Below are 18,317 nucleotides of genomic sequence, written 5' to 3' on the forward strand. Positions count from 1 at the left end.
GTGCCCAGTGATCAGTGGGTATGTATGTATAAAGTATGTGTCCCTGTGGTGTGCCCAGTGATCAGTGGGTATGTATGTATAAAGTATGTGTCCCTGTGGTGTGCCCAGTGATCAGTGGGTATGTATGTATAAAGTATGTGTCCCTGTGGTGTGCCCAGTGATCAGTGGGTATGTATGTATAAAGTATGTGTCCCTGTGGTGTGCCCAGTGATCAGTGGGTATGTATGTATAAAGTATGTGTCCCTGTGGTGTGCCCAGTGATCAGTGGGTATGTATGTATAAAGTATGTGTCCCTGTGGTGTGCCCAGTGATCAGTGGGTATGTATGTATAAAGTATGTGTCCCTGTGGTGTGCCCAGTGATCAGTGGGTATGTATGTATAAAGTATGTGTCCCTGTGGTGTGCCCAGTGATCAGTGGGTATGTATGTATAAAGTATGTGTCCCTGTGGTGTGCCCAGTGATCAGTGGGTATGTATGTATAAAGTATGTGTCCCTGTGGTGTGCCCAGTGATCAGTGGGTATGTATGTATAAAGTATGTGTCCCTGTGGTGTGCCCAGTGATCAGTGGGTATGTATGTACAAAGTATGTGTCCCTGTGGTGTGCCCAGTGGTCAGTGGTTGGCAGTGAGTCTTGGTGAGTGTGACATGTTGCCCCTCTGAACAGGGTTTCAAGTCTGTTGTACAACAGGGGCACCGCAACACCCCAACACATAGCCAGGACCCTAACAGTGAGACCCCCCTCCCCAATCCGCTCTGACTGCACTCCCTATTTCCTACTATCCCAGAGCAATAAGATTTCTCATGTCAGAAAACTGTCAGAGGAAATTGAGGCTCTCTGATCATACAAACACATTACACACGTCACACACTTTCTTTGACCTTTTCAGGGCAAATAGAGAAATCTTACACCAAATACCATGTCTTCTACAGCACTTTCAAAGTGTGGCTCTTTATCTCAATCACTGTTGAGCTTCATTTTTTGACCAGATATTCATGGCTATGTTGGGTAATTTTTCATATCTCTCCCTTACCTTACCTCCATTTATTTTATAGATGCCAGCTAGGGGACAGAGCAATTTGTCTGGGCGTGTCTCTCTGTCTGGACTGTAGCCTTCCCATCTCTCCATCCAAGTCTAGTTTATTTGAGAAACACAGCACAGTTAGCACAAGGCCTACAGCTGCAAGACACATTAACTAATTAACCTTGACACACCCAAAGGTTATCATAGACAGGGCAACAACCAGGGTTTGAGATTAAACATTCACACTGATACGTAGCATCAGTGACTGTTCAGTCAGTTGTAATAATTAATTGCATAAAATCACCCACTCTACATAGATATCTTTTCTCATAGTGTTCATCAGTGGAGGCTGGTGGGAGGTGCTATAGGAGGACGGGCTCATTGTAATGGCATAAATGGAATGAGTTACATTTATTTCATTCCAGCGATTAATGAGCCCATCCTCCTATAGCTCCTCCCCCCAGCCTTCACTGGCGTTCATATTTGTATTATAGGCATTACTAATCAAGCACCACACAAAACACGAACAGACCAATGGAGCCCGCAGTATATGGTTTTATCACATCCACATTAATTATTAGAATATTTCTTACGATTCTGTTGATCAGTGATGTAGTCGTAAAAAAGCGTGGGTAATGGGTACACTATAAACTCCAGTGGGCGATAGAGATAACCACCGATATAAACAAAAATATTTTAAGCACTGTATAATTTTATTTTTGATGTATGCTTAGTCCTATAGGGAAGATGTGGAGATGTTCATATTGAAACAAACATGGTTTTAAAATTGCCTTTTGTCCAGCATCTCGCACACACACTGTCAGCAGCGTCTCTACTTGAGCCGACTCGCTCACTCGAGCTGGGTTAGTTCGTTTCACGTCTCAAGTCTTCGGCCTGTGCCACCAGAGAGCGGAGTCAGCAGTTTGAAAGAGTGGCGAATGTGCTGCTAAAAAGCCAAATCCGGGGGACGCATGCGAACATATCGAACAAGCTGTTCTTGATTCCACTCATTTGCAGAGGCAGGCGCGTGTAGAACTCAAGAATATAAGCATTCTGAGCTTTGATCAACGCTAGGAGCAATATTTAGGTGTTGACGTTGACCCGTGATCGATTTTCTTTCGGAAAAAATTCTGAGGTCCGGACCTCGGTGTCCAATTTAAATAAATTAGGCCCTATTAAATAAATAAATTAGGCCCTAATCTATGAATGACTGGGAATACAGATATGAATCTGTCGGTCAAAGATACCTTAAAAAAAAGATATGGGCGTGATTTAGAAAACCAGTCAGTATCTGGTGCGACCATCATTTGCCTCATGCAACGTGACACATCTCTGCATAGAGTTGATCAGGCCATTGATTGTGGCTTGTGGAGTGTTGTCCCACTCCAATTCAATGGCTGTGCAAAGTTGCTGAATATTGGCGGGAACTGGAACACGCAGTCATACACTTCGATCCAGAGCATCTCAAATATGCTCAATGGGTGACATGTCTGGTGAGTATGCAGGCCATGGAAGAAATGGGACATTTTCATCTTCCAGGAATTGTGTACAGATCTTTGCAACATTATCATGCTGAAACATGAGGTGATGGCGGCGGATGAATGGCACGACAATGGTCTTCAGGATCTCGTCAAGATATCTGTTTTCAAATTGCCATCGCTAAAATGCAATTGTGTTTGTTGTCCGTAGCATAAAGGTGACATCAGCAAATTATCCCGCAGGTGAAGAAACCGGATGTGGAGGTCCTGGGATGTGGAGGCCTTGGGCTGGCGCGGTTATATGTGGTCTGCAGCGATTGGACATACAAATTCTTTAAAACCACATGAGGCGGCTTATGGTGGAGAAATGAACATTAAATTCTCTGGCAAAAGCACTGGTGGACAATCCTGCAGTCAGCATGCCAATTTTACACTCCGTCAAAACTTGAGACATCTGTGGCATTGTGTTGTGACAAAACTGCACATTTTAGAGTGGCCTTTTATTGTCCCCATCACAAGGTGCACCTGTGTAATAATCATGCTGTTTAATCAGCTTCTTGATATGCCACATCTGTCAAGTGGATGGATTATCTTGGCAAAGTAGAAATGCTCACTAACAGGGATAAACAAATTTGTGCACAAAAATTGAGAGAAATAATATTTTTGTGCGCATGGAACATTTCTGGGATCTTTTATTTTATTTCATCTCATGAAACATGGGACCAACATTTTACATGTTGCGTTTATATTTTTCTTCAGTATAGTTACGGCCGTGAACATACACATCAATCAACACTATGTTTAGATAAATGACTTGCTTACTCAACACTAATACACAATGATGAGACAGTGAAATGAAAATAAAGACAACACAGAACTGCTACAGAACAGCTTCTTTATTTAATTACAATATACCCACACTTTAAAACATGATGATTTGGATGGTGCTTTTAAAATGTGCGTGTTCCAGCAAAAAGTAATTGAGCTGTATAGTACCGGTCATACCCCAGCATTCTTTGCATAGGAGTGTAGTGTCCAATAGAAGGGCTCCATGGAGATGAGATAGATCTATATAGAATAGATATCCCTTCAGTAAACATCCATGGGATTCCATGTAGAGGAGCGGACTAGAGTTGGTACAGGAGTTTGTCCTGGTGAAGGAAACTACTGGCCAGAATGTATAGTCTGCTACACCCAGGGACACAAGGGCACTTAGGCATTCTGATTGGTTCAGTCAGTAACCCACACCCATAACAGTACAAAGGCAAATATTTCTAACAGGAAAAATATATAATTTCTTTAAACATAATTTAAGTATTTTTCTTGTTGTTATAAATAGATCCATAATAGTCCCATTAAACAGATTGCTGTATTTTCATATTTGAACTGTAAACTTAAGGTCACATGTTTCTGATTTTGTATTAAAGACAAAAATTGTGATTTCAGAAAAGAAAACCTTTTACTGAGCTCCAATGACTTGGCAGTGTCAGACTTCAGTCCCCTTGCAGCATTATTATGTACATTTTGGCCAGTGCAACCCTTCCATATTCATAAGGAGGATAGGGGAACGGAAGAAATACACTAGATTGCCAAAAGTATGTGGACATCTTCTTGTCGAACATCTCATTCCAAAATCATGGGCATTAATATTAGAGTGGAGCCTGCTATAACAGCCTCCATTCTTCTGGGAAGACTTTCCACTAGATGTTGGAACATTGCTGCGGGAACTTGCTTCCATTCAGCCACAAGAGAATTAGTGATGTGGGGCACTGATGTTGGGAGATTAGGCCTGGCTCGCAGTCGGGGTTCCAATTCATCCCAAAGGTGGGGTTGAGGTCAGGGCTCTGTGCAGGCCTGTCTAGTTCTTCCACACCGATCTTATCAAACCATTTCTGTATGGACCTCACTTTCTGCACTGGGGCATTGTCATGCTGAAACAGGAAAGTGCCTTTCCCAAACTGTTGCCTCAAAGTTGGAAGCACAGAATTGTCAAGAATGTCATTGTATGCTGTAGTGTTAAGATTTCCTAGCCCGAACTATGAAAAACAGCCCCAGACCATTATTTCTCCTCCACCAAACTTTACAGTTAGCACTCTGCATTCGGGCAGGTAGCGTTCTCCTGGCATCCGCAAAACCCAGATTCGTCCGTCGGACTGCCAGACGGTGAAGCGTAATTCATCCCTCTAATGGCGGCGAGCTTTACACCACTCCAGCTGACGCTTGGCATTGTGCATGGTGATCTTAGGCTTGTGTGCGGCTGCTCAGCCATGGAAACCCATTTCATGGAGCTCCATTTCATGAAGCTCCCAATAAACAGTTATTGTGCTGACATTGCTTCCAGAGGCAATTTGGAATTCGGTAGTGAGTGTTGCAACCGAGAACAGACGATTTTTAGGCGCTAAGCGCTTCAGCACTCGGCGGTCCCGTTCTGTGAGCTTGTGTGGCCTACCACTTCACGGCTGAGCCGTTGTTGCTCCTAGACGTTTCCACTTCACAATAACAGCACTTACAGTTGACTGGGGAAATGCAGAAATTTGACGAACTGACTTGATGGAAAGGTGGCATCTTATGACAGTGCCACGTTGAAAGTCACTGATCTCTTCAGTACGGGCCATTCTACTGCCTATGTTTGTGTATGGAGATTGCATGGCTGTGTGCTCGATTTTATACACGTCAACAACGGGCATGGCTGAAATAGCCAAATCCACTTATTTGAAGGGGTGTCCACATACTTTTGTATATATATTGTATATTAGTACAGCTTTGGGGAAGGTAAGTGGATCCTTGAGCTTTGTCTAAGTAGCACTTCTACCTGCAGCAATTTGGTAAGGGGATGAGGGTTTAATCAGGGGTCAGTTGGTGAGAGTTCAGGTGTTAGAGGTCAGTGGTGAGGACAGGTGTAACCCCGTGTATGAGCAGGGTAGGACCCAGGTCCTTGGTGAGCAGGTCTAGCTGGCGCAGGTAGGCCGTGTAGTGCTGCGTGTCAGCCGGGGGGTGGGGCAAATACAGGAAACGCACGGCCGGAGGGGGGCAGGCCTGCTCCAGGATCAACCTATTAACCGCCGACAGATACTCATCCGACAGCCTTGTGGCATTGCTAGGGAAGCTATTCACATAGTTGCCGTCGCCTCCTTCCTTCTCCTCAAACAACCCCCTCTTCCCCAGCCCCTCCTCTCTCTGTGACTGGCGGGTGGGCCTTCTCTTGCCCACCTCACCCTGCCTCTGCCAGTGTAGTGCCACCTGCTGGTCCCAGGGCACAGTGTACACGTTGGCTTTGATCCTCAGTTCCTTCAGCAGCTGACCCAGCTTTTCCTCAGAGCCTCGCAGGCTCCGCCCTTCCTCCACACATAGAAAGAGGCGGAGTCTAGCATGGCGCCATGCGCGGACCATGTTGAGGACGCAGGCAAGCTGGAGCAGGAAGAGGGAGCAGGTGTCTACGTAGCTGGAGCTGTCTGGTCTCAGCAGGTTGACTGGCCACACGTCCACGTACAGAGCACCCTTCCCTGGGGACGAGGAGATGGTCGAGGCCCGGTCGAACTGGTGGAAGTAGCGGGCTAGCGCTACGTTCTTCAACATCTTCATGGCGTCTGCGATCACCGCCACGTATTCTTGGGGTCCCATGACTTTTCTGTTTTCCCCCATACCATCATTGGAAGGCCGCAGGGCGGGGAAGTGGTAGGGCGGGCGTTCGTCCTCGGGGTCCTGAGTGAGGACGGGGGCATCTGCGAGGACGGAGTCAGTGAGTTTGTCTTTGGGAGTGCAGTCATCATAGAAACCCAGGACCAAGGTGTTGGGCCTCATCCCACCTAGAGAGACAGATGGAAAGAGGGAGAGATGAGTAAATGGGTGTGATGGTAAAAGAGGTGTATGAATGACAGTTGGGCCAATTACAGCTAATAGAGTGTATGGTATCAGAGAGTAGTGAATATAATCATTGACCTAGGCCAGAGATGAAGAGTAGATGTTGGACTCCGTGCCGTACCGAGTCAGCCAGGGTGAGGTTAACAAATGCCTTGATGTTGAGGTGGTCCACCAGAGACAACCATGAGTCATAATGACACTGGAGAGGGTCGGACGGTAACGTGTCTGAGAGAAAGAGCGAGAAGGGGGGGTGGTGGGAGTATCAAGAGAGAGAGAGGGGGGGGGTGAGGGTAGGATGGAGAGAAACAAAACATCAATATCTGTGCAAGCATTTTGGCCAGGGGCCATTATCTGCCAAGTCCTCAGAGAATAAGAGATGAAGTTATTTCTCTGTGTAGTGACCTGATTGGGAAGTGCCACAGAAGAACATAACAAAAGACGCGATCGAGAGAGAGAGCGAGACAGAACGAGAGCGAGACGTCACGAGAGCGAGACGTCACGAGAGAGCGAGACGTCACGAGAGAGCGAGACGTCACGAGAGAGCGAGACGTCACGAGAGAGCGAGACGTCACGAGAGAGCGAGACGTCACGAGAGAGCGAGACGTCACGAGAGAGCGAGACGTCACGAGAGAGCGAGACGTCACGAGAGAGCGAGACGTCACGAGAGAGCGAGACGTCACGAGAGAGCGAGACGTCACGAGAGCGCGAGACGTCACGAGAGCGCGAGACGTCACGAGAGCGCGAGACGTCACGAGAGCGCGAGACGTCACGAGAGCGCGAGACGTCACGAGAGCGCGAGACGTCACGAGAGCGCGAGACGCCTCTCGCGTTCCGCTCTCCCTCCCTCTCGCGTTCCGCTCTCCCTCCCTCTCGCGTTCCGCTCTCCCTCCCTCTCGCGTTCCGCTCTCCCTCCCTCTCGCGTTCCGCTCTCCCTCCCTCTCGCGTTCCGCTCTCCCTCCCTCTCGCGTTCCGCTCTCCCTCCCTCTCGCTCTCCCTCCCTCGCGCTCCGCCTCTCGCGCTCCGCCTCTCTCTCCCTCCCTCTCGCGCTCTGCCTCTCTCTCCCTCTCGCGCTCTGCCTCTCTCTCCCTCCCTCTCGCGCTCTGCCTCTCTGCCTCTCTCTCCCTCCCTCTCGCGCTCTGCCTCTCTCTCCCTCCCTCTCGTGTCTCTCTCCCTCCCTCTCGCGTCTCTCTCCCTCCCTCTCGCGCCTCTCTCTCCCTCCCTCTCGCGCCTCTCTCTCCCTCCCTCTCGCGCCTCTCTCTCCCTCCCTCTCGCGCCTCTCTCTCCCTCCCTCTCGCGCCTCTCTCTCCCTCCCTCTCGCGCCTCTCTCTCCCTCCTCTCTCGCCTCTCTCTCTCGCCTCTCTCTCTCTCCTCTCTCTCTCTCCTCTCTCGCCTCTCTCTCTCTCCTCTCTCTCGCCTCTCTCTCTCGCCTCTCTCTCCCTCTCTCTCCCTCCTCCCTCTCCCGCCTCTCATGCCTCTCTCTCGCCTCTCTCTCGCCTCTCTCTCGCGCCTCTCTCTCGCGCCTCTCTCGCCTCTCTCCCTCCTCTCTCGCCTCTCTCCCTCCTCTCTCGCCTCTCTCCCTCCTCTCTCGCCTCTCTCCCTCCTCTCTCGCCCGCCTCTCTCTCTCGCCCGCCTCTCTCTCTCGCCTCTCTCTCCCTCCTCTCTCGCCTCTCTCTCGCCTCTCTCGCCTCTCTCTCTCGCCTCTCTCTCTCGCCTCTCTCTCTCGCCTCTCTCTCCCTCCTCTCTCTCCCTCCTCTCTCTCCCTCCTCTCTCTCCCTCCTCTCTCGCCTCTCTCTCGCCTCTCTCTCCCGCCTCTCTCTCCCGCCTCTCTCTCCCGCCTCTCTCTCCCGCCTCTCTCTCCCGCCTCTCTCTCCCGCCTCTCTCTCCCGCCTCTCTCTCCCGCCTCTCTCGCCTCTCTCCCTCCTCTCTCGCCTCTCTCCCTCCTCTCTCGCCTCTCTCCCTCCTCTCTCGCCTCTCTCCCTCCTCTCTCGCCCGCCTCTCTCTCTCGCCCGCCTCTCTCTCTCGCCCGCCTCTCTCTCTCGCCCGCCTCTCTCTCTCGCCCGCCTCTCTCTCTCGCCCGCCTCTCTCTCTCGCCCGCCTCTCTCTCTCGCCCGCCTCTCTCTCTCGCCCGCCTCTCTCTCTCGCCCGCCTCTCTCTCTCGCCCGCCTCTCTCTCTCGCCCGCCTCTCTCTCTCGCCCGCCTCTCTCTCCCGCCCCTCTCTCCCTCCTCTCTCTCCCTCCTCTCTCTCCCGCCTCTCTCGCCTCTCTCTCCCTCGCGCGCACGAGAGACAGCGCGCGCGAGAGACAGCGAGACGTTCGGCTTACGCCAAATCCTGACGACAGCATGACACAACAGGAACCAGGATTGGTCGGACCAGGTGTAGGTGATCACATGCCTACCGTGGCCGCTTCTTGTTTTTAGCTGATAGGACTGGAACCCAATGTAGTCATCTGCTGCAATAGCCCGACGAGTTGTGCATTTCGTGATGCCGTTCTGCAGTGGTTCCCAAATTGTGTTGGCGCGAGGGGTCGGCGTAGGATGTTCACCAATGCTGGAAGGGGGGCTTGAGTGAAAAAGTTTGGGAACCCCTGGTGCACACCACTGCTATACTGCACCATTATTTGCCCATTTGTGGCCCACCTGTTAGCTTGCACGATTCTTGCCATTCTCCTTCGACCTCAACGAGCGGTTTTCGCCCACAGGACTGCCACTGACTGGATGTTTTTGGTTTGTCGCACCCTTCTCGGTAAACCCTAGACACTGCGTGAAAAGCCCAGGAGGCCGACCGTTTCTGAGATACTTGCACCCATGGTTTATTTAGCGAGCTACGACAATGTGACTCACTGTCAGAGCGAACCATTTCCGTGAACGAATAAACTTCACACACTGGTAAGCAGCCTGGCTTACCACACATATAGCTTTAGTTACCGTACTAGCCAAGTCAGACATACTTCTTCAAATATTGGTTTGACATCAACTCAGTCGAACACAATTCCACTAGACATTCACCAACAAGCCTGAACTGTGATGGATGACGGAGGTATTCAGCCACTCTGGGAGTATAATGGAAGGGAATACGTAAAAGGCTTCTTTATTCTTAAAAAGCCAACGTCTCCGTGTGTCCTCTTACCCAGGTCTCCTAGCTGTACATGTCCCAGGACATAGAGACCACTCTTCTTGATGTCGTTGATGAAGGTGATGAGACCTACACTGCTACGGGGGTTAGATACCATCAGCAACAGCTGGGGTCTCCAGAACTTCACATGGTCCTTACGCACGTCCAACATCAACAGGTACTTACGCACCTGGAGGGAGAGAGCGACAGTTACGTTACAACAGAGTTGTATACTGTATTATCTATAGCAGTGGATCCAAACCTTTTTTCGGTTACTGTACCACTAACTGAATTTTGCTCTGCCCGGAGTACCCCCTCAAACATTTTACCAGTCGCATGAGCCTTCTCAAGTACCCCCTGTAGATCGGCCAAGTACTCCCAGGGGTCCTATTACCCATGGTTAAGAACCACTGATCTATACTGCACACACAATAGTTATCAGGACTGGAATGCTAATTGGTAGCAACATAGATGTAGGATCATAATTTGACCTATATTGTCACAGCAAAATAATCCTGCAGCAACAGGACTGACATTTTTGGCCATAATTTTGCTTGATCGATGGTTAGGCCATTAGCCGGCCAAAAGTAGGCTACATGAAAAGTGCAATACTGTTAATATAACAATGTGTTAGTGTGGGCTTTAAGTTAATTTAAGTAAATCACTAAGCTCATCTGCGTTTCCTGCACTGCAGTAAAATTCTTAGCAACAAAAGCGTAATCAAATTAAGATCCTACATCTGTAGCTTGGTTGCAAAGGCATGTTGCTACTACTGTAGCTTAGTGGCCAGATTATTTGGCAAACTCCCCAGTTGTTCATTGTTATACCATACATGTCATATAGTTGTGGCCAAAAGTTTTGGGAATGACACAAATATTAATTTTCAAAGTCTGTTGCCTCAGTTTGTATGATGGCAATTTGCATATACTCCAGAATGTTATGAAGAGTGATCAGATGAATTGCAAAGTCCCTCTTTGCCATGGCACAAAAAGGGCTTCACAGGCAAGGATATTGCTGCCAGTAAGATTGCACCTAAATCAACCATTTATCGGATCATCAAGAACTTCAAGGAGAGCGGTTCAATTGTTGTGAAGAAGGCTTCAGGGTGCCCAAGAAAGTCCAACAAGCGCCAGGACCGTCTCCTAACGTTGATTCAGCTGCAGGATCGGGGCACCACCAGTACAGAGCTCGCTCAGGAATGGCAGCAGGCAGGTGTGAGTGCATCTGCACACACAGTGAGGCGAAGACTTTTGGAGGATGGCCTGGTGTCAAGACGGGCAGCAAAGAAGCCACTTCTCTCTAGGAAAAACATTAGGGACAGACTGATAATCTGCAAAAGGTACAGGGATTGGACTGCTGAGGACAGGGGTAAAGTCATTTTATCTGATGAATCCCCTTTCTGATTGTTTGGGGCATCCGGAGATAAGCTTGTCCGGAGAAGACAAGGTGAGCGCTACCATCAGTCCTGTGTCATGCCAACAGTAAAGCATCCTGAGACCACTCATGTGTGGGGCTGCTTCTCAGCCAAGGGAGCGGGCTCACTCACAATTTTGCCTAAGAACACAGCCATGAATAAAAAAATGGTACCAACACATCCTCCGAGAGCAACTTCTCCCAACCATCCAGGAACAGTTTGGTGACGAACAATGCCTTTTCCAGCATGATGGAGCACCTTGCCATAATGCAAAAGTGATAACTAAGTGGCTCGGGGAACAAAACATCGATATTTTGGGTCCATGGCCAGGAAACTCCCCAGACCTTAATCCTATTGAGAATTTGTGGTCAATCCTCAAGAGGCGGGTGGACAAACAAAACCCCACATATTCTGACAAACTCCAAGCATTGATTATGCAAGAATGGGCTGCCATCAGTCAGGATGTGGCCCAGAAGTTAATTGACAGCATGCCAGGGCAGATTGCAGAGGTCTTGAAAAAGAAGGGTCAACACTGCAAATATTGACTCTGCATCAACTTCATGTAATTGTCAATAAAAGCCTTTGACACTTATGAAATGCTTGTAATTATACTTCAATATTCCATAGTACCTGACAAAAATATCTAAAGACACTGAGGCAGCAGACTTTGTGAAAATTAATATTTGTGTCATTCTCAAAACTTTTGGCCACGACTGTACATTATGTATATGTATGGTATAACAACGAACCACAGAGGAGTTGGCTAAATCACTAACAGATCCGGTTACTACTGGCAACTACAAACCATGGTGTACGTGGCTTAAGTTGGCCACTCTCGCTGCATAAAACCCTTCCTTTACTTTCTTCTGACATGTGTTCCTGTGCACATCCCACACAACGCCCCTTGTCTGCAGAGTGAGCGCGTGTGTGTCTGTCTGTCTGTGGTCTAATCAGAAGGATTCCACCACTGCAGAAACAAACTGGATCCAGAATCAGAATCCCATTAAGACATGAGACTGTGGCAGAGACTGCAGACCAGGGAGTGTGTAGGAGGGGCGTGTGGTGGTCATGAAGAAACAGTTGGCATTATGGAATGTCAGTACTGCGACCTCCCGCCATATTCTCATTACATAAAATCACAGAGCTGTAATTATATCTACAAGACCAATGTTGAAACATTCCAAGTCTGGAACATAAACCTGCCTATCCTATATGAATTCCTGTTACCTAGCCAACCATAGAAATAGTTAGCAAATACTAGGTCCAAATGGCCACCAACCTACAGATATTCAAGACAATGGGCCTATTAAAAACCTCTGAAAACATTATGTTCCTTCCACCCTTCCTCACTGAAGGGGTATGACTTCCTTGGCGTGATCACTGAAGGGGCATGACTGGATATATGTAAGACGTGTAGTCGATTCTAGGTTTCACTTAGTATCCGATCTCCCGAATTACTGATCTAACAAAATTATTTAAAAAATAAAACGCTATGATACACGGTTTACCGAAACCGTGCTTCTGACCAGACAACCTCATGTGAATAATTAGTTGGTATGTATGTTTCTGTGAGTACTTGCGTGTGTGTGTACATACTGCTAATGATGAGAATACTAAACACTCATAATAACACTATCATCATTATCAAAGTTTTCGCCAACCCGAGAGAGTTCCTGGAGTCAACGTGCTTCTGCCTCCTCCACTCATCTACCGCTCCAGCTGTCCCTCACTCCGTCCCTCTCCATCACCCTCTCGTGATCCATCACGGTCTTCTGATAGAGGGATTAAGACAATATGTGATCTCTCTCACCATCCTATCCCTGTGTCATTGCATTTGCATCTTTTCTTAACTTCGACATTATTTTCTATCCGCCCACCTAGAAACTCATCCCCATGTCTTTTTCTTTCATGTCAATCACTCCTTCAATACTATCCCCATCCCTCAAGACTATCAGCTTATATCTCCTTGCCTGTATCACATGAATCCCATCTTCTTCTATGTCTTTCCTCAATGTCACCCAGTTGGCACCGATCCATACTGAGCACTGCCAAAACATGCACCCTCGTAATCCCTCCACAAACACACAAGTTAGTTTAAACTAAGTGTCTATGCGTTCCTCGTGTTTCCCTCTCTCCCTGGGGATGGGGGAGGGATAGGGAGGAGAGGGGAAGCAGTGGAGAAAGGCTCAATAAGTTAAGTGGCTGTAATAATGCTCCTGGACCAGCCTAGCTTTTGACAGGCTCCTGGCACTTCACTGCCCTGGCAACCGTCCCCTTGGCAACAGTCCCTCCTGGCAACACTAGAGCAAAAGGCTTGTAGAATAGAGGACAAATATACAAATACTTCAGGATGATAGGCTTGGGCGATAAATTGTATATACCATATTCCCGGGGTATTTTGAAATAGCCACAGGATGTTTTTTCAATACTGCCAATACCATTGAAACTATTCGTTTGAAGTTTCTCCATACATTTTTATATTTGCAGCTACTTTAAGTTAATACCTGCAGTCACCTGTGCAATACGTTAAGAGATGAAGCTGATTGTGTTCTTCATTTCACCCGTCACATTATTTTACGTTGTGAAGCTTAGCATAATTCCCCAGAACAGTTGAGCCAGAAAATAGCTTCATTTTCATCAGATGACAACCGAAGTGCAACGCTATTTGGCTGGCAAACACACAAGTAAATGACCTTACAATGAAAAAGCAAGGTCTTTTTTCCAAGAACAATGCATGGCCATATTTCTAATGTTTATCATAGAAATATGTAGCCAAATCAAATTTGATTTGTCACACAGTTGAAGTCGGAAGTTTACATACACCTTAGCCAAATACATTTAAACTCAGTTTCACAATATCTGACCTTTAATCCTAGTAAAAATTCTCTGTCTTAGGTCAGTTAGGATCACCACTTTATTTTAAGAATGTGAAATGTCAGAATAATGTCATGGATGAATCAGAATGAGTTGGGTATTATTGATAAGATGTTTTATTTTCATCATATGCTTGTGAGATACTTGTCATTAGAATGGTTCCCTTTGGACTATAGGGTTGGCAGTTGCAGTTATCACTTCTGAGCTAGGGCTTAGTCACTTGAGCCCCAGAGAGGGGAGAGGTCAGGCTTGTCTTCATATGTCAATGTATCTGTTAAACCATGTGGTGCTATGTAGAATATCAGAAGGGGAGGAGGACAGAATGGAACATTGTCTTCTTATGTGAATGTGTCTAACTATTCCTAAACCATGTGAAGGGATGGCGTTATTAATGGGGAACCAGTTAGACATTTCATACAATGTCTGTACGCCAGTCACTCCCTACTTTTCTCATTGGGGGAAGGAGCATTGCAGTGTCTAGAACCATTGTATGTCCCCTCTGAGGTTGCCCTTATCTTGACCTAGTATATGACCTAAGAGGCTCAGTCTTTTCTGAGCTTATCCAGGAGGGGGTGTATTTGAGATGGGAGTATCTAGAATTGACAATTGATACATGCCATTGGATGAGGTAATGTTTTCGTACTAAGTGGTACCAAGAACGAGATTAAAATCAATTATAGCTAATGCTATCTAGCTATGGGATACTCCTCTTTCAAGTAAAAGGTTCTTCGTAAGTTGAGGGGTGTATCTTGGCTCATTTATAGACACTGAATTGATCTGAGAGTCAAAAAAGAATTTATAATATAACTCTGACTTGTGCGTGGTTGGCTCTCTCATCATTGAGTAATACAGGAAATTACCACGACAATAATAGTAGAGAGAATGATTTATTTCAGCTTTTATTTCTTTCATCACATTCCCAGTGGGTCAGAAGTTTACATACACTCAATTAGTATTTGGTAGCATTGCCATTAAATTGTTTAACTTGGGTCAAACACTTCGGGTAGCCTTCCACAAGCTTCCCACAATAAGTTGGGTGAATTTTGGCCAATTCCTCCTGACAGAGCTGGTGTAACTGAGTCAGGTTTGTAGGCCTCCTTGCTCGCACACGCTTTTTCAGTTCTTCCCACAAATGTTCTATAGGATTGAGGTCAGAGCTTTGTGATGGCCACTCCAATACCTTGGCTTTGTTGTCCTTAAGCCATTTTGCCACAACTTTGGAAGTATGCTTGGGGTCATTGTCCATTTGGAAGACCCATTTGCGAGCAAGCTTTAACTTCCTGACTGATGACTTGAGATGTTGCTTCAATATATCCACATCATTTTCCATTCTCATGATGCTATCTATTTTGTGAAGTGCACCAGACCCTCCTGCAGCAAAGCACCCCACAACATGATGATGCCACCCCCGTGCTTCATGGTTGGGATGGTGTTCTTCGGCTTAAACTTGTAAACTTCTGACCCACTGGAATAGTGATACAGTGAATTATAAGTGAAATAATCTGTCTGTAAACAATTGTTGGAAAAATGACTTGTGTCATGCACAAAGTAGAAGTCCTAAACGACTTGCCAAAACTATAGTTTGTTAACAAGAAATTTGTGGAGTGGTTGAAAAACGAGTTTTAATGACTCCAACCTAAGTGTATCTAAACTTCCGACTTCAACTGTACACATGGTTAGCAGGTGTTAATGCAAGTGTAGCGAAATGCTTGTGCTTCTAGTTCCGACAGCGCAGTAATATCTAACAAGTAATCCAACAATTCCCCAACAACTACCTAATACACACACATCTAAAGGGGTGAATGAGAATATGTACATGTAAGTATATGGATGAGCGATGGCCGAGTGACATAGGCAAGGTGCAATAGATACTATATTTTATACTATATACATGTGATGAGTAATGCAAGATATGCAAACATTATTAAAGTGGAATTATTTAGAGTGCATTGTTTAAAGTGTCCAGTGATTGGGTCTCAATGTAGGCAGCAGCGTCTCGAAGTTGGTGATTGATGTTCAGCAGTCTGTTGGCCTTGAGATAGAAGCTGTTTTTCAGTCTCTCCGTCCCAGCTTTGATGCACCTGTACTGACATCGCCTTCTGGATGGTAGCGGTGTGAACAGGCAGTGGCTCGGGTGGTTGATGTCCTTTGATGATCTTTTTGGCCTTCCTGTGACATTGGGTGCTGTAGGTGTAATGGAGGGCAGGTAGTTTGCCACAAGTGATGTGTTGTGCAGACTGCACCACCCTCTGGAGAGCCTTGCGGTTGAAGGCAGTGCAGTTGCCGTACTAGGCTGTGATACAGCCCGACAGGATGCTCTCGATTGTGCATCTGTAAAAATTTGTAAGGGTTTTGGGTGACAAGCCAAATTTCTTCAGCCTACTGAGGTTGAAGAAGCGCTGTTGCGCCTTCTTCACCACACTGTCTGTGTGGGTGTACCATTTCAGTTTGTCGTTGATGTGTACTTAAAAAACGTTCCACCTTCTCCAGTGCTGTCCCTTCGATGTGGATAGGGAGGTGCTCCCTCTGCTGTTTCCTGAAGTCCACGATCAGCAGTGGCGAAGGGTGTTGCACTTGCGCGTAGCGCAATCAATATGCTGGAAGAATTTAGGTTTATTAAAATCCCCAGTTACAACAAATGCAGTTTCAGGATGTATGGTTTCCAGTTTTCATTTAGTCCAGTGAAGTTCCTTGATTGCCATCTTGGTGTCTGCTTGAGGGGGAATGTACACAGCTGTTACTATAACTTACGAGAATTCTCTTGGTAGGTAAAATGGTGGCAGTTGATTGTAAGGAATTATTGATCGGGTGAGCAGAAGGACTTGAGTTCCTGTATGTTGTTATGATTACGCCATGAGTTGTTAATCATGAAGCATACACCCCCGCCCTTCCTCTTCAGAGAGGTGTTTATCTCCGTCGGCGTGATGCATGGAGAAGCCCGGTGGCTGAACTGATTCCGACAACATATCCCAAGAGAGCCATGTTCCGTGAAACAGACATGTTACAATCTCTATGGAAGGCAACCCTTGCTCGAAATTTGTCTACCTTGCTGTCAAGAGACTGGACATTGGCTAGTAGTATACTCGGGAGCGGCGTGCACGTCTACGGAGCTTGGCCAGGTGGCCACTTCGTCTGCGGCGTCATTGTTTTGGCCTACTGGAATTCGCTCCATTGTCCTGGGTGGTGGTCTGAACAGAGGATCCGCTTCGGGAAAGTCATAGTCCTAGTCACAATGTTGTTAAGTTGACGTTCCTCTTATATCCAATAGTTCTTCCCGGCTGTATGTAATAAGACTTAAGATTTCCTGGGGTAACAACGTAAGAAATAACACATAAAAAAATAAAAATACTTCATACTTTCCTAAGAACTCGAAGGGACCATCTCTGTCAGTGCCATACTGGAACCAGCTACAGCTACATTCCCTAATGTTTTAAAGTTAATATTGCATTTTACCGGAGAAAAGCAGGCTGGCTACACTGAGAAAAGTACCAGAGAAAAGTAGCTACACACCAGTCAGAGCGCGGTCTGCTGATAGAATGCCTGTTAGAGAATTCTCTGAGTGGAGACGTGCAACTGAAGCACAAAATTTGTCTGATGCCGAACAGAAATTACAACAAGAAGCATTTTATATCTGTGTTTACAAAACGCAGCAAGATATGAGTTTTTATTTATTGCGTGAAAAACAGAATTCTGCGTTAACGCAACCCCTAAGTTTAACTTGCTACTTATTTTAGTAAAAGGCTGAATTAATATGGTGACAGGGCATCATATTGTGCCCTTTGGATGAGTTCTGTACAGCTGCCAATGCAAAAAATATTTGTTCCTTTGCACAATGTCTCTCGTTCACATTCGCTTGGAAATGTCCAAATTCACCAACAATAACATTTGATAGCTCCTACCTACAGTGGATTCGGAAAGTATTCAGACATTCCTCTTTTCCACATTTTGTTGCAGCCTTATTCTAAAATGGATTAAATAAAAAATCATCCTCAATCTGCACACAGTACCACATAATGACAAAGCAAAATCAGGTTTTTAGAAATGTTTGCAAATGTATTAAAAATAAAAAACAGAAATACCTTATTTACATAAAAAGTATTCAGACACTTTGCTATGAGACTCAACATTGAGCTCAGGTGCACTCTGTTTCCATTGATCATCCTTGATATGTTTCTACAACTTGATGTCCACCTGTGGTAAATTCAATCGATCGGACATGATTTGGAAAGAGACACCTGTCTATATAAAGTCCCACAGTTGACAGTGCATGTCAGAGCAAAAACCAAGCCATGAGGTCGAAGGAATTGTCTGTAGAGCTCTGAGACAGGCTTGTGTCGAGGCACGGATCTGGGGAAGGGTAACAAAACATTTCTGCAGTATTGAAGGTCCCCAAGAACACAGTGTCCTCCATCATTCTTAAATGGAAGAAGTTTGGAACCACCAAGACTCTTCCTAGAGATGGCCGCCTGGCCAAACTGAGCAATTGGGGGAGAAGGGCCTTGAAGTTGACCCAGAACCCGATGGTCACTCTGACAGAGTTCCTCTGTGGAGATGGG

General features: G+C 46.6%; 1 protein-coding gene across 1 annotated transcript in view; it reads right to left on the bottom strand.

The window, feature by feature from the left end:
- Positions 1-5,157: 5,157 nt before the first annotated feature.
- The window catches only part of LOC120018114 (solute carrier family 12 member 9-like), a 60,558-nt gene continuing 47,398 nt past the window's right edge, over positions 5,158-18,317 (bottom strand). The window contains exons 11-13 of the mRNA XM_038961109.1: positions 9,489-9,663; positions 6,440-6,586; positions 5,158-6,306 (exon numbers count right to left, since the gene is read on the bottom strand). Coding sequence (XP_038817037.1) covers positions 5,375-6,306; positions 6,440-6,586; positions 9,489-9,663 — 1,254 coding nt within the window. The 3' untranslated portion in view covers positions 5,158-5,374. The remainder of the gene's footprint in view (positions 6,307-6,439; positions 6,587-9,488; positions 9,664-18,317) is intronic.

The sequence above is a fragment of the Salvelinus namaycush genome, chromosome 23, assembly GCF_016432855.1.
Source record: "Salvelinus namaycush isolate Seneca chromosome 23, SaNama_1.0, whole genome shotgun sequence".
NCBI lineage: Eukaryota > Metazoa > Chordata > Actinopteri > Salmoniformes > Salmonidae > Salvelinus > Salvelinus namaycush.